Source organism: Diceros bicornis, chromosome 4 (assembly GCF_020826845.1).
Source record: "Diceros bicornis minor isolate mBicDic1 chromosome 4, mDicBic1.mat.cur, whole genome shotgun sequence".
Lineage (NCBI taxonomy): Eukaryota > Metazoa > Chordata > Mammalia > Perissodactyla > Rhinocerotidae > Diceros > Diceros bicornis.
Window position 1 is genome coordinate 49,680,932 of NC_080743.1, and position 16,795 is coordinate 49,697,726.

A 16,795-nucleotide genomic window follows, 5' to 3' on the forward strand; every position below is an offset into this window, starting at 1 on the left:
ATCTGTCACTTGGTTAGTTTATTTCTGGCAAATCAACCCTCAGATACTAATGAGAGTCTCAGGGAAAGAGAACATCTAGGATGGAGAGCGGCTCAGTTAAGAGTAGGTCATTTACTAGTCATAAAAATCGCAAAATAACAGTGGCTTAAAGGTAGAAGTTTATTTCTGATCTATAGGGCAGTTTCAATAAAGGAGGTTGAGAAATAGAGTTTTTATTTGGCAGGAGCCTGTGCTTAGGGGCTGTAGGACTACGGAAGAAAGGAGAAGAGATATTGAGAGTCAGGTATTAGGATTTACACAGTAAGAGACAAACTCTGAAATAAAATTTATCTCTTCTGTGAAAGGCAATATTTGCATAGTGTTTAAGAAGTCAAAATGCATGTGTTTGTATCTAGGCTATTTACTAGCTCCGTGACCCTGAACACAGTACTTAATTTTTTTCTTTGTGCCTTAATGTTTTCCTAATAAGATGGAGAACAGTGTTTAATAGAGGGTACATGATTTATTGGTATGAGGATTAAATAAAATAATCTAAGTAATTGACTAAGTCAGTGCCTGGTACATCTAAGCCACAATTGTTAGTTTTGTTTTCACATGCCTTTGCTTTTGAAGGACCAAGGGTGTGTGCAAGGACAGAACCAAACCAAAACCAAAACAAGACAACAAAAACACCCAAAGCTTTATGTTACTTACAGGATATCAAAAAGTGTGGTAATATTACATATTTAGATATAATTGAAACAAGTAATTTCAGATCTCATGAGAACTTGTAGACTTAAGACTAGATTTTCCTGGAAACCTTAGAAGGTACTCAGAGTTAGCCACAGTCCTCCACAAGACCACCCTCACTTCTGACACCACCTGTAATTTCAGGGGGCTTCCAAAACCACTCTCAGGTTCGATAATTCGCTAGGACTCACAGAACTCACTGGAAGCTGTCATACTTGTGAAAGGATTGTAGATTACAAGGAAAAGGTAGAGTTTAAAATCAGCCAAGGGGAGAAGCACATAGGGTGAATTCTAGAAAGTTTCCAAATACAGAGCTTCCAGTGTCCTCTCTTTGTGAAGTAAGGATGTTATTCTCCCAGTGTCAATGTCTGATAATACATATTGTCAACCAGGTAAGCTCACCTGAGCTTTGGTGTCCAGAGTTTTTATTGAGGCTTCATTGTGTAGGCATGATTGATTGATTGCCCACATGATTGAACTCAGTCTCTAGGATACTATGTGACCTGGAACCCTCACCCTAAGTCATATTGTTGGTCTTTCCAACATGACCAGCCACTACCCTAGGACTGTTGGATGTGACCAACCCCACCATAAACAAGGACACTTCTATCAAGTATGACAGGTTACCTTCCAGAAGCTGAGGATAAAGTCCAGACTTTTCTTTGGGCAAGGCCAAATTCTTTACTACACTGAAAGATACAAGGCACTAATGAAAAGGAAGACACATTTACAAATGGAAGTTCAACATGAGTATGATATCAAAGTTAAAAAAAAAAAATCTTAAAAATATGTAAGTAAAAGATCATCCAGGTGAAAATAAACATCCAAAAGAATTGACCCAGCTGGTGTAATTTAAAATCTAGAAATTTGGCCACTAAAACAAAATTTGAGGGGCCCCTTGAAAGGAGACCAAAATGAAAATAATTTAAGATATACAAGGAAGAAAACTAGCTAGAAAATTTGTGGTGCTGCTAAATGATTATTGTGAAAAGATGCTCTTAAAGAAGAAAGAGAAATTGGGAATAAAGTGCATTCTTTACTTTGGTAGGTGGGGGGATTGCTGCATTCACTTCTATTTTGAAATAGGTTAGAGGGGTTGCTATAATTTAATGGCTGACGTGTATAGAACATTACAATTTACTAAGTACTTTTACTTACCTTGGATCCCACTATTCGAGTAGTAATATAGTCAGGGTAGTATTAATACCTATTTTCCTGTCTTTCTTGAAGGAAGTACTGATCTTGGGGGTTTTTTCGTGGTTTGTGCCAGGTTGCAGAGGGACTCTTGGGGACAGAGCTGGAACTAGAATCCTTGTCTCCTGACTTTTGGATTAAGTCCTTTTACTTTAAGCACTTTTTTTCCAACCACTAAGTGATTCTTCTTGGCACCTAGTTAACAAGACGTCTCTCTGAATTCCTTGGACTCGCGTTCCTCTCAGGGACTAGGCTACTTGGTCTTTCTTTGAACTCTAGTTCATGTTGGTTATTCTGAAATGGTGAGTATAGTCACTAAACTCTTAAACAAATAATTCTTTTTGAGAATGTAAATAAATTTATAGACATTTTAGATTTTCAGAATGTCTTTGAATAAACCTCTGCACAATATGGTATTGTATAGGTTCTGATGAACAGTGTTTGGCTACCATAACAATAACTAAAGTGGGATAAGGTGACTGGGGCTTTCCTCTAGAGCACTAAAATTTAGAAGGTTCAATTTTTTATTTTTAAAAATGATTTTTAAAAATTGTGTAATTTGAAAATTATTCACACATACATGTTGCTATCAAATCTGCTTCTTTACTTGTAGAGAAACAATTGATCTTAGCATTTAGTTAGAAGAAGAATAAATGAAAGTAGGCTTCCCTGCACTCATGGCCACTGTGCCTTTAATTTCTAAGGCAATCCCAAAGGCCATGAGTGCTGTTCTAGACACCTGGACAAAGGCCAGTGCTGGCAATGGAGTCAGGAAGGTAGAGAGATGGCACAGCTCTCTGCCAATTCTATGAGTGGCAGGCCCCATTTTAAGAGCATTTGGTACCCTCTAAATCCTTGGGGGTTTGCCCAGAAGCGTTCTGTCACCCAGTGCAGGGAAGCTGAGAAGTAGCAAGATGTCATTGGATGTTGGTCTTGGTCCTGAGGACGCTGATGTTAGCTCAAATCTTAGATGGCTCTGTGTGAGCGTGTGTGTGTGTGTGTGTGTGTGTGTGTGTGTGTGTGGTAGGGGTGATGGTGGTGAGGAGGAGAGTAGATAGTAAGGGAAGGAAGGAAACTGAGTTGATAATGACTTTTCTGTACTCTTAGACTCATGTGTCATCTCATCTAATCCTCAGAACAATCTTGTGAGGTTGGCAGGGGTTCTTTTTTCACAGACAAGAGAAGGAGGCTCAGAGAGGTGACATACATCTAATGTCACAGAGCAAAAAAGTGGCAGGGTTCTACCAAAGGCTTGGTCGATGGCATAGTTTTAGGCATTTCCTCTACGTCAGTGTGTTCATAGCGTGCTAAAACGGGTTGTGTGCAAAAAAAGGGGACTGTGACTAAATAAGTTTGGAAAGTGTTGTGTTAGACAGGCATCTCTATTGTAGAATTTCTCAGAGGCTTTAAAATACCCATGTGCATTCTGAAGCTCTGGAGAGGGGATGTGGAATGAGTTGTGGCCCATATTCCTTGGCCCCTCAGGGTGGGCTCTGAAAAGTGGCATATAATACCCGACTCTTTATAGAGGTTCACTGGTGGGTGAAGATATTTCCACAGTGATGCCTACAAGCCATTGTAAATATGGTGAGGGCTTCCATGTGCCATTCAGCAGGTAACATGGTGCTTGGGGCTAGAAATGGCAAGCTTGATTCCCTGTGGAGACTCTCCCACTGGTTATCAGGACAGAAACTACCCTTGAAAGAACCAGTCATCCCTGTTTGTTATTGCTCTTCTTCCAGGCTTAGTCCCAGGCCCTCTGCTTTCCTGACCCTATGTACATGCTTGCTCAGTGAGCTAGTGAGTTGGGAAAATTCTCAGCTGGAAGTGACAGAACAGCCAACTGACAGTTACTCCACAGAATCTGAAATCTGGGAACTGGCAGTTGAGGGCCCTGGCTGCAATTCAATAATATCAGGAGGCATTTTCCCTCTTTCTCTTCTTCCCTGAACAGTGTTGAACATTTGTCCCAGGCTTGTTGCCTCTTGATTGAAAGATGACTATCACAGCTTTAGGCCTCATAACCACATTAGAAGACAGGCATAGGTGGTTGGGTAAGTTTGTTAGTAGCTAAAAGGCCCTTGTCTCAAATGGCTCCATTTTTTAATCTATAAAGGAAGATATTTCTCGGTAGTCCTCTTTTGTCTCTTTGGTTGGAATGGGGTTATGTGGCCACCCCGGCTGCTAGGCCATCTGGGAAAGACTTGCTGGGCATAGACGGATTATGATCTGTTCTCTGGGGCTAGGCACAGTGTTTTTCTGTTGGTGAGGAGAGGGGGAGGGGGATTGGAAGGCTGTTGGTGGTGCCTGCCTGTGTCTACCTTGGTTATCTTATCTAAGACTTCATTCTGCACCTGTGTGCTGATGATGCCCTCATCTGCCTGAGTCTCCTGAACAGATCAGCCCAGAATTCCTCTTGGATGCATTAAGGGCCAACCTTGGCTCCTCCCTGCCGGGTTCTTACTATATCTAGTCTGTCTGCAGGCCCTCCGGATTCTTTCTTGCTACCAGAGTGACTTTGTGTGTTTCTGACTTTCTGGCTCTGCTGCACTCCCCCTCTTTTCTCTTTCCTGTTTTCCTCATCAGCCCCTTCTTACTGCTAGCAATCCAGTGTTTTCTCTAAAGATTTAACATTTTATTTTTAATATTAGGCTGTAAATTAGTATTTTTCTCTTTTGATGTACAGTTCTATGATTTTCAACACATGTACACATGCGTGTAACCACCACTATAATTAGGATACGTAACAATGCTATCATCCCCAAAAAACTCTCTTGTATTATTACTTTATATGCCCTCTATCCATAACTCCTGGCAACCACTAATCTATTCATCATCTCTATATTTTTGTGTTTTTGAGAATGTCATGTAAAAGGAATCACAACCTTTTGAGACTTCTGCTTCTTTCACTCACATTATACCTTTGAAATTCATTCAAGTTCTGTGTATGAATAGTTTATTTCCTTTATTGGTGAGTAGTATTCCATGGTGTGGCTATACCACAGTATTAACAGTGGTCTGTTTAACCATTTACTTGTTGAAGGACATCTGGGTTGTTTCCAGTATTTGCCTGTTACAAGTAAAGTTGCTGTAAACATTTGTGTTTAGGTTTTTTTTTCAAGTTTTGTTTATTGTGGTAAAATATACACAACATCAAATATACTATCTTAACCATTTTTATCTGTACAGTGCAGTGGTATTAAATACATTCATGTTGTTGTGCAACCATCATCACCATCCATCTCCAGAACTCTTTTCATCTTGCAAAACTGAAAGTGTATACCCATTGAATAATAACTTCCCATTTCTCCCGTGCCCCAACCTCTGCCAACCACCGCTCTACTTTCTGTCTCCATGATTTTGACTGCTCTGAGTATCTCACATAAGTGGAATCATACATTATTTGTCTTTTTGTGACTGGCTTGTATATAGGTTTTTGTATGAACATAAGCTTTCCTTTCTCTGGGATAAATGCCCAGTGCAGTTGTTGGATTCTATGATAGTGGCATATTTAGTTTTTTAAGAAACTGCTAAACTTTTCCGGAGTGGCTGTACCATTTTACATTCCCACCAACAATGTTATAAGTCTAGCTATTTACAGAGTTTGATTAAATTTCCGGAGAATTAAATTTCTGGAGAGGTGACTCGGGTGACTGTTGGGTTAGATGTTTACCCTCAGAGTAGTCATCGTTGGCTGATTTTGGCAACAGTAACTACCACTCCTGTTTTTATTCATGTAGATTGGGGTGGAGGTGGAGAGAACATTGAACTCGAACAAAAGTTGGGTTGGGTGGAAGCCCAGTAGGTGTCCACTGCAGTAGTGATTTCCAAACCTGTGTGCACACCAGAATAGAGGGGAGCTCTTAATAGTACAGATTCATGAGTTTCGTATAGACCTGTTAAATCATAGTATGTCTTTTTAACAAGGGCACAAGAGAGTTTTAAGTAGTCATGCCCACATCAGTTGGACCATTGTGCTATAAGATCTGTGGTAATTCCAAAATGTAAAAGTTTTAGAAGCATATGATGTACTATATAACAAATGAAACATTTCTCATCCTTTTATCTTTTCCGCTTATCTCTTTCTTTGACCCTATGTTTATATTTTTGTCCCCTCTTGATATTTAATTCTATTTTTTATTTTCTCTTCCCCATCTAATTTTTCACTGGTTTCTCTCTCTCACTCTCTCTTTTTTTTTTCATGTGTCTACTGATAAGTTACTGATTGCTATTTTCTCTGTTCTCTCTTGGCCCTGAAATTGTAACTTTCTAGGTTCTCTTGTCTTCCACTGTGTGAAATATTTGCTCTTCGGCATCCAGAGTTCATTTTCTTTCTCATACCGAGATATATTTATCTATTCTTTGGGCAGGTAGATCTGAGGCTCTCTCACAGATCATTCTTCCTTTTTAATGGCAGGAGTAGAAAGCAACTGTCCGGGTTTGGTGGAGAAAACTTTAAGTTTTCAATTATGTTTAAGGATTGATGTTCTTAAGGGTCATTTTTACTAGTCTTTTTTTCTCCTCTTCTTACAGGGAAGAAGAAGAACGTTTGAGAAATAAAATTCGAGCTGATCATGAGAAGGCCCTGGAAGAAGCAAAAGAAAAATTAAAAAAGTCAAGAGAGGAAATCAGAGCTGAAATTCAGACAGAGAAAAATAAAGTAGTCCAAGAAATGAAGATGAAAGAGAAAAAGCCCCTGCCACCAGTCCCTATACCAAACCTTATAGGAATAAATGGTGGAGACCCAGAAGATAATGACATAAGAAAGAAAAGGGAAAAAATTAAAGAGGTAATAAGCTGAGATTTGTGATATGAAGTGGTTATGGATATGTACCTGACTGGACTTAAATATATATATTTATATATATATATATATATATATATATATATATATTTGTACCATCTATGGTGTCCTACTTTGATTTTGTTTGTTTGGGGGTCAAAGTTGTAGTTCAGTTTCTAAGTTGGCAGTAAGGGCTAGAATTCTGTCTCTTTCTTAATATTGATTATAATACAATTATTGGACACTTAAACATTGGATATAATGTTGTTTGGATGGTTACATCACTCACCCTGTGTTCAGAGATCTTTTGATATTCAGCATTTTATAAATAATGGAGAATAGATCCATAAATAATTTATCATTGACTAAGAAATTTCTTAAGTATTTAGTTACAAGGGACTCTCTTAGATACTATGCAAATCTTTTCATAAACATGTTTCTGAAGAATTAGCATTATATCTGCTATCTTTTAAGGAACATGTCATGATACCTCTCAACCATATTGCAGTCCTTCCAAAGAGTCTCAGTGGGTTGAAGAATGGGGAAGGATTGATCTCAGAATTTTTGAAATTTGTTTAGTCTCAGAAGTGTTTCAAGTTTTTATTCTAGGAATTACTTGGAGATAAAGAGAATACCAGAGGGGGGAAAAATCTAGTGAATATTTCAGTTGAACTTTGTTAATTAGAACTCTTGCTAATTCTGGGCAGAGTTTGCAGTTGTATGACCTATGAAGAAAAAGATTTTTGTCAGAGTGTAATAGCATCAACAGTATTTCAAAGGGATTGTTTATCATAAAATAGGACAATAAGTTTAGTTCAAATAGTCAAATATCTATTTGGGTATATTCTATTAATGAACATGGAAGATTTAGCAGATATTTTAAGCTTGGCCTTATGAGTTGTTATAAGACTTTGACTTTGAGAGCTGTATTCTGATTTTACCTCACCTTTGCAGTCTGTATTTTATGCACAGGCTGCTTAAGGCACTTCCTTTGTACATTGATAGATTTTTGTTGGGGGTAGATAGTGTTGGGGAGACATTGATAGATTTTTTTTTTTCAGATGCCTGACCTGCTTTTTTTAGATGTCATTAGAATTAATTGAATTACTTTCTCATGTACAAAATAATTCAGATAGATAACAGTGTGCATTTAGGGCACCCCAATACCACCCATAGGCTCAGTGATTCACTGGAAGTATTCACAGAACTCAGAAAAGCTGTTCTATTCATGGTTTTGGTTTATTATAGCAAAAATATACAGATTAAAATCAGTAATAGAAAAGGCACATAGGACAGAGTCCAGGAGAGACCAGGCCCAAGTTTCTAGTTTCCTCACACAGTGGAGTGATATGGACAATGCTTAATTCTCCCAGCAGTGATGTGTGGCATTGCTAACCAGGGAAGTGCACCTGAGCCTGATGTCCAGGTTTTTTATTGGGGATTCATTATATAGGCTTGGCTGACCTTAGTTCTCCAACCCATCCAGAGGTCAGGCTGATACCTTGTGCCCCTAGGCCCCCACCATAAATCGCATTGTTAGCATAAACTATCTGACAAGGCCCAAGGTTTCAGATAAACAAAGATTCTCTTAAAAGGCAGGATAATAAAGGTTTAGAGGTTATTTTCCAGGAGCCAGGTATAGGACAAACCTTTTTATGGGATGTGCAGGGTTTGGTCAACCCAGACCTACTGTGTTAATCTTTTAGAGCACACCATATTATCCAGTGTTCTTGTAATCACCATAAAACATGTTAAAAACCCCTGTGTAGGCCCCTGTTAAACATTATGGTTACTGACTTAGCAAGCAGAGAAAGTTGAAACCTACCCTGCAGGGGAAGAAGCTAACAAGAGGCAAGGTGATATGAACTGCAGAATACCTGAAAGTTTCAAGAATTAGAGACACCATTTACCTCCTATGTCAAGGGTATAAAATAAAGCTGGAAAAGGATTTTTTGTAAGTTTTAAAAGGAGCTCTTAAACCGTAGATCCTCAGTTCTCTAGCTTGTATATCCTGGCTACTGTCCTCCCTTCCCCAACAGAAGTCCAAAAGGTTACCTTTTGTTGGGATGAATTAGAGAAGATCTGAATCTTGGGAATACTCAGGTATGGCTGAACGAAAAGGGCAGAGGTTGTTCTAAAAAATAAAGACAGTGGTGGGGGTGGAGGGATTTAAGTGAAAAATGCATTCTGACTATTGAGACACTTTCTCCTGCTTAGCTCTAAGAATTCTGGCAGCTAGGTTTATATTCAATAAGCAGGAGAATGAAGGACTTCTCTCTGGGGAGGCTGGCCCAAGAGAAAAGACCTACACTATTAGTGAAACACGCCTGGATTTCACCTGATCTCCCTAAGATGAGGCTGAGTCAACAAGTCTTGCTCATTTACTGCCAGCCTCTGATTATCTTGTAAGTGCTTCACTCTTATGTGAGAAGCAAACCAAAGATCACCAGACATTTAAGGAAACTCTCTCACATGAGAGAACAAAATAGATGGAAGAAAGGAATTCAGAGGATACGAAAACAATACAGGGAGCAGAAAAAATATATCAAAAAAGAACATCTTTGGAATGACAAAAAAATTAACTTCATGAAATGAAAAGTTATAAAAAGGAACATTTACAGAATAAGAAAGGGCTCTTGGGAATTAAAAATGTGATAGAATTACAAAATTCAGTAGAAGAGTTGGAGGATAAAATTGAGCAAATCTCTCAGTAGGACAAAAAGATTGAGAAAACCAGAAAAACGATAAGATCAATCCAGAACATTTAACAAGTGATTGTTAGGTGTTGTAGCAAGAGAGTAGGGGAAATGGAGGGGAAAAAGTCAAAGAAACAATTAAAGAAAATTGGCTGAAACTAAAGGATGTGAGTTTCCAGATTGAAAGGACCTGCCAGGCATCCAACACAAGGAGCAAAAAAAAAGGCTCCTACCGAAATTTTAGAAAAAGGCACACAAAAAACAGATCCTAAAAGTTTACAGAGAAACAAAAATAGTTCCACCCAAAAGATTGGGATTGTAGATAATGGCACATCAGATTCCTCAACAGTAATATTGGAAACTGGAAGAGAATGGAGCAAAAGACTTAGAAAGAGTTATATATTCAGGCAAATTATGAATCAAATCTTAGCGTAGGGATATTTTTAGACATTTTCTCAGATTGCTAGAAGGAAATATGCTTTAGCACAAAAATAGAAAGGTAAGGGATTTTGGAAATGGGATCTGTCTCTAGAGAAAAAAAGGAAAGGCATTTTCAGGATTGTGAATAAGGGAATTAGCAGGATGACAGCTGTGCTTCAGGTTGAGAGAACAGAAGTCCAGTAGGAGGGTAGAGAGCTTCAGGAAGGATATGTCAGACAATAAAATGGCACTGATGGTTTTTCTGATGTGTTGTATTATATTGAGACAAGTTTTGAATCTCAAGTATAATTTGGAAGTAAATTAATAATTGTTACATTAAAAACTAAGCAAACAAACAACGACAACAAAAACACTAAACCGGGCCCTCCCAGTGGCACAAGCGGTTAAGTGCACGGGCTTTGCTGCGGTGGCCTGGGGTTTGCCGGTTCGGATCCCAGGCGCACACCGACGCACCGCTTGGCAAGCCATGCTGTGGTGGCGTCCCATATAAAGTGGAGGAAGATGGGCACGGATGTTAGCCCAGGGCCAGTCTTCCTCAGCAAAAAGAGGAGGATTGGCATGGATGTTAGCTCAGGGCTGATCTTCCTCACAAAAAAAAACAAAAACAAAAACAAAAACACTAAACCCTCAGACCAGTAGTTAACAGCAGGGAAAACAAAAGTTTTCCAAGTTTGTTCAAAAGTAATTTAATAATTATAATAACTATATTGGGAGGATGTGGGCCAGGGAAATATACATGGGGAAGTATATGTGGAGATGAGTTGATAGTGGTATAAGAGAGCTAAATTATCTTAACTATAGGAGAATATTGTAAATATCTAAAACTTAAAAAAAAAATCAAGAAATAGCACTATAAACTATATTTAGAAATATAGTGGTAAATGGAAAAAACAGATGGGAGAGTTTAGATAACTGGCTCAAGAGAGTGGGAATTACAAGTGGGGAAGTTATGGCAGGCTATTAGATTTTTTAAAAATTCAGCTTTATTGAGATATTAAGTAGTACTGGTGAGTTTTGACAGATGTTACACCTGTGTAACAACAACTGCAATCAAGATGTGAATATGTCTATAATCTCTAAAACAGTTTTCTTGTGCCCCTCTCCCATCAGACAACCCCATTCCTTGGCCCCAGGCAAACACTCATCTGCTTTTAGTCATTATAGATTAGATTTGTCTTTTCTAGAGTTTCAGCCAAATGGAATCCTAATGTTGGTGATATTTTGTTTCTGGGCTTTTTGCTCAGCGTAATATTTTTGAGATTCACCTATGTAGATTGCACATAAAGGTAATTTTTTCTTAGTAGTATTCCATTGTATGAATATACTATGATTTGTTTTATTCATTCATTTCTTGAACAGTTGTTCAACATTTGTTTCAGTTTTTGACTATTTTGAATAATGTTTCTATGAACATTTGTGTATAGTTTTCGTGTGAGCACATATTTTAGTTTTAGTTTTGACATTTCAGTCTGTAGTCTGTTGTGACTTAATTTTTGGTTTATTGTTTGTAGTAAGGGTCGTGCTTCATTTTTTCCCCATAGGGCTTTCTAATTGTTCCAGCACCATTTGTTGACAAGATTATCCTTTCCTGATTGAATTACCTTGGAACTTTTGTTGAAAATTAATTGACAAAATCAATAGGTTTTGAGTCTCTTTCTGGACTCATACCTATTCCGTTAATCTGTATGCATATCCTTAATGTGAATATAACACTGTGTTCATTACTTTAACTTATAGTAAGTTTTGAGATCAGGTAAGTCCTCCAAATTTGTTCTTTCTTTTTTTATTTAAGTTACAAGCATGTTGCTGAATTCATTTTTTTTAATTGAGGTAACATTGGTTTATAACATTATATGACTTTCAGGTGTACATCACTGTATTTCATCTTCTGTATAGACTGCATCTTGTTCAGCACCAGAAGTCTAGTTGCCGTCCGTCACTGTACACGTGTGCTCTTTTACCCTGTTTATCCTTCCCCCACCTCCTTCCCTTTTGGTAACCACCATTCTGTTCTCCATGTCTGTGTTTGTTTATCTTCCATATATGAATGAAGTCATATAGTAATTGTCTTTTTCCATCTGACTTATTTTGCTTAGCATGATATCCTCAAGGTCCATCCACGTTGTTGCAAATGGCAATATTTCATCTTTTTTTAAGGCTGAGTAGTATTCCATTGTGTATGTATACCACATCTTCTTTATCCATTCATCCATTGATGGGCACTTAGGTTGCTTCCAAGTCGTGGCTATTATGAATAATGCTGCAATGAACATAGATGAACATATCTTTTCGACTTAGTGTTTTTGTGTTCTTTGGATAAATATCCAGAAGTGGAATAGCTGGATCATATGCTAGTTCTAGTTTTAATTTTTTGAGGATTCTCCATACTGTTTCCCATAGTGGCTGCACCAGTTTACCTTCACACCAGCAGTGTGGGAATGAGTGTTCCATTTTCTCTACATCTTCTCTAAAAATTGTTATTTCTTGTCTTTTTAGTAATAGCCATTCTGATGGGCATGAAGTCATATCTCATTATAGTTTTGATTTGCATTTCCCTAATAGTTAGGGATATTGAACATCTTTTCATGTGCCTGTTGGCCACCCATATGTCTTCTTTGGAAAAATGTCTGTTTGTATCCTCTGTCCATTTTTTGATTGGGTTTTTTGTTTTTTTGTTGTTGAGTTGTATGAGTTCTTTGTATATTTTGGTTATTAACCCTTCATGGGATAGATGATTTGTGAATATCTTCTCCCAGTGGGCAGGTTGTCTTTTTGTGTTGTTGATGGTTTCCTTTGCTGTGCAGAAGCCTTTTAGTTTGTTGCAGTTCCATTTGTTTATTTTTTCTTTTGTTTCCCTTGCCTGAGGAGATATGTTCAAAAAGGTACTGCTAAGACGGATATCAAAGAGTGTATTGCCTATGTTTTCTTCTAGGAGTTTTATGGTTTTGGGTCTTACATTCAAGTCTTTAATCCATTTGGAGTTAATTTTTGTGTATGGTGTAAGATAATGGTCTACTTTCATTTTGCATGTGGCTGTGCAGTTTTTGCAGCACCATTTATTGAAGAGACTTTCCTTTCTCCATTGTATGTTCCTGGCTCCTTGTTCTCTGTCGAAGATTAGCTGTCCATAGATGTGTGGTTTTATTTCTGGGCTTTCAATTCTATTCCATTGATCTGTGTGTCTGTTTTTCTGCCAGTACCATGATGTTTTGATTACTATAGCTTTGTAGTATATTTTGAAGTCAGGGATTGTGATAACTCCAGCTTTGTTCTTTTTTCTTAGGATAGCTTTGGCTATCAGGGTCTTTTGTTGTTCCATATAAATTTTAGGATTCTTTGTTCTGTTTCTATGAAGAATGTCATTGGGATTCTGATTGGGATTGCGTTGAATCTATAGATTGCTTTAGGTAATGTGGACATTTTGACTATCTTAATTCTTCCAATCCATGAGCACAGAATATCTTTCCATTTCTTGTGTCATCTTCAACTTCTTTCAACAGTGTTTTAAAGTTTTCAGTGTACGGGTCTTTCATCTCTTTGGTTAAATTTATTCCTAGGTATTTTATGCTTTTTGTTGGGATTATAAGTGGGAATGTATTCTGGATTTCTCTTTCTGCTAGTTCATTGTTAGTGTATAGAAATGCAGCTGATTTTTGTATGTTAATTTTGTACCTTGCAACTTTACTGTATTTGTTAATTATTTAATAGTTAATAGTTCTTTTGTGGATTCTTTAGGGTTTTCTGTATATAAAATTTTACTTCTTCCTTTACAATTTGGATACCTTTAATTTCTCTTTCTTGCCTAATTGCTCTGGCTAGGACTTCCAATATTATGTTGATTAAGAGTGGTGAGAGTGGGCATCCTTGTCTTGTTCCTGTTCTTAAAGGGATAGCTTTCAGTTTTTCACTGTTGAATATGATGTTAGCTATGGGTTTGTTTTGTATGGCCTTTATTATGTTGAGGTACTTTCCTTTTATAACCATTTTATTGAGAGTTTTTATCATAAATGGATGTTGAATCTTGTCAAAATGTTTTCTCTGCATCTCTTGAGATTATCATGTGATTTTTATTCTTCATTTCATTAATGTGGTGTATCACGTTGATTGATTTGCAGATATTGAACCATTCCTGTGTCCCTGAAATAAATCCCACTTAATCGTGGTATGATCCTTTTAATGTATGTTGTATTCAATTTGCCGCTATTTTGTTGAGGATTTTTGCATCTATGTTTATCAGCGATATTGGCCAGTAATTTTCCTTCTTTGTGTTGTCCTTATCTGGTTTTGGTATCAGGGTAATGTTGGCCTCGTAGAATGAGTTAGGAAACTTCCTGTCCTCTTTATTTTTTTGGAAGAGTTTGAGAAAGATAGGTATTAAATCTTAGAATGTTTGGTAGAATTTACCAGAGAAGCTATCTGGTCCTTTTGTTGTGGGGGAGGTTTTTGATTGCTGTTTCAATCTCTTTACTAGTGATTGGTCTATTCAGATTCTCCATTTCTTCTGATTCACTTTTGGGAGATTGTAGTTCTAAGAATTTATCCATTTCTGGGTTATCCAGTTTGATGGTTGTATAGCTTTTCATGGTATTCTCTTATAATTCTTTGTATTACTGTGGTATCTGTTGTAATTTCTCCTCTTTCATTTCTGATTTTATTTATTTGAGACTTGTCTCTTTTATTTCTTAGTGAGTCTATTTAAGGGTTTGTCAATTTTGTTTATCTTTTCAAAGAATCAGCTCTTAGTTTTGTTGCTCTTTCCTATTGTCTGTTTAGTCTCTGTTTCATTTATTTCTACTCTGATTTTTACCGTTTCCCTCCTCCTACTGAATTTGGGCTTCGTTTGTTTTTCTTTTTCTAGTTCTTTTAGATGTAGTGTTAGATTATTTATTTGAGATTTTTCTTGTTTCTTCAGGTAGGCCTGTATTGCTATAACCTTCCTTCTTAGTACCAATTTTTCTGCATCCCATAGATTTTGGTATGTTTTATTTTCATTTTCATTTGTCTCCAGGTGTTTTCTGATTTCTTCATTGATCCAATAGTTGTTCAGTAACATATGGTTTATTCTCTACATATTTTTGACTTGCCCAGCTTTCTTCTTGTAGTCGATTTCTCGTTTCATACCATTGTGGTCAGAAAACATGCTTGATAAGATTTCAGCCTTCTCAAATTTATTGAGACTTGTTTTGTTTCCCAACATATTGTCTCTCTGAGACTGTGCCACGTGTACTTGAGAAGAATGAGTGTTCTGTTGCTTTTGGATGGAATGTTCTATAGATATCTATTAAGTCCATCTGGTCTAGTGTTTAATTTAAGACTAATGTTTCCTTGTTGACTTTCTGTGTGGATGATCTATCCACTGATGTTAGTGGGGTATTAAAGTCTCCTACTATTATTGTGTTGCTGTCAATTTCTCCCATTAGGTCTGTTAATAGTTGCTTTATATACTTTGGTGCTCCTATGTTGGGTACATATATATTAATAAATGTTATGTCTTCTTGATGGATTGTCCCCTTTATCATTATACAATATCCATTTTTTTTCTCCTGTTATCTTTTGTGTTTAAAGTCTGTTTTGTCAGATGTAAGTATAATTACACCCACTTTCTTTTGGTTGCCATTTGCTTGTAGTATTATTTTCTATCCCTTCATTTTGAGCCTATGTTTGTCTTTAGAGCTGACACGGGTCTCTTGGAGGCAGCATATTGTTGGGTCTTGTTTTTTAATCCATCCAGCCACTTTGTGTCTTTTTATTGGTGAATTCAATCCTTTACATTTAGGATGATTATTGATATATGAAGGCTTAATACTGCGATTTTATCTTTTGTTTTCTGGTTGTTCTGTATCTCCATTGTTTCTTTTTCCTTGTGTTTCTGTCTTCCATTTCAGTTTGGTGGTTTTCTGTGATGTGTTTCTCAGTTTCCTCTTTTTCTATGTTTTGTGACTCTGCTCTGAGTTTTTGTTTTGTGGTTACCATGAAGTTGGTATAAAAGATCTCATGGATGAGATGGTCCTTTTTCTGCTGATAGCATCTTATCTCCATTAGCCTATGCAGCTTCTATCCTTTTCCTTTTCCCCTTCTGTGTTTTTGTTGTCACAAATTCCTTTTTGTATTATTTGTTACCAAACTGAAGTGGTTATAATTATTTTTAATGCTTTCTTTCCCTTTGGCCTTTCTGTTATAATTAAGTGTTTACTAACCTATTCTTATATACTATTGCAATTTTTTGATTCTATCTGTCTGTTTATCATCTTGCTTAAAGCTTTGTAAACCTTTGCTTTTTTGTTTCAGGTAGAAGGGCACCTTTCAAGATTTCTCATAAGTCAGATCTAGTGGTGATGAACTCCCTCAGCTTTTGTTTGTTTGGGAAAGCCTTTATTCTCCTTCATATTTGAAAGACAACTTTGCTCGATAGAGTATTCTTGACTGATAGTTTTTATCTTTTAATATTTAGAATATACCATTCCACTCTCTCCTGGTCTATAGAGTTTCTGCTGAGAAATTGCTCGTAGCCTAATGGGGGTTCCTTTGTAGGTTATTATTTTCTTTTCTTTGGCCCCCCTTAGTATTCTTTCTTTGTCATTGACTTTTGACAGTTTTAATATAATGTGTCTTGGAGAATGTCTTTTTGCGTTGAGATAATTAGGTGTTCTATTATCTTCATATACTTGTATATACAGTTCCTTCCCCAGGTTTGGGAAGTTCTCAGCAACTATTTCTTTAAATAAGCTCTATGTTCCCTTTTCCCTCTCTTTTCTTTCTGGGATACCCATTATCCTTATGTCGTCTTTCCTAATTGAGTTGGTTATTTCTTGTAGAATTTCTCCTATTTTTAAATCTTAGTCTCTGTCCTCTTCTGCATAATTCATGTCTAAATTTCTGTCTTCAGGCTCACTGATTTCTCTCTTCCATATGGTCTGCTCTGTTTCCAATGCTTTCTCCTTTATTCTTCAGC

The 16,795-nt window shown here is 37.0% G+C and overlaps 1 protein-coding gene across 1 annotated transcript in view; it reads left to right on the forward strand.

Moving 5' to 3' along the window:
* The window catches only part of MAN1A2 (mannosidase alpha class 1A member 2), a 175,653-nt gene that overhangs the window by 36,407 nt on the left and 122,451 nt on the right, over window positions 1-16,795 (forward strand). Inside the window, exon 2 of the mRNA XM_058538907.1 lies at window positions 6,457-6,712. Within this exon, the coding sequence (XP_058394890.1) occupies window positions 6,457-6,712 (256 nt within the window). The remainder of the gene's footprint in view (window positions 1-6,456; window positions 6,713-16,795) is intronic.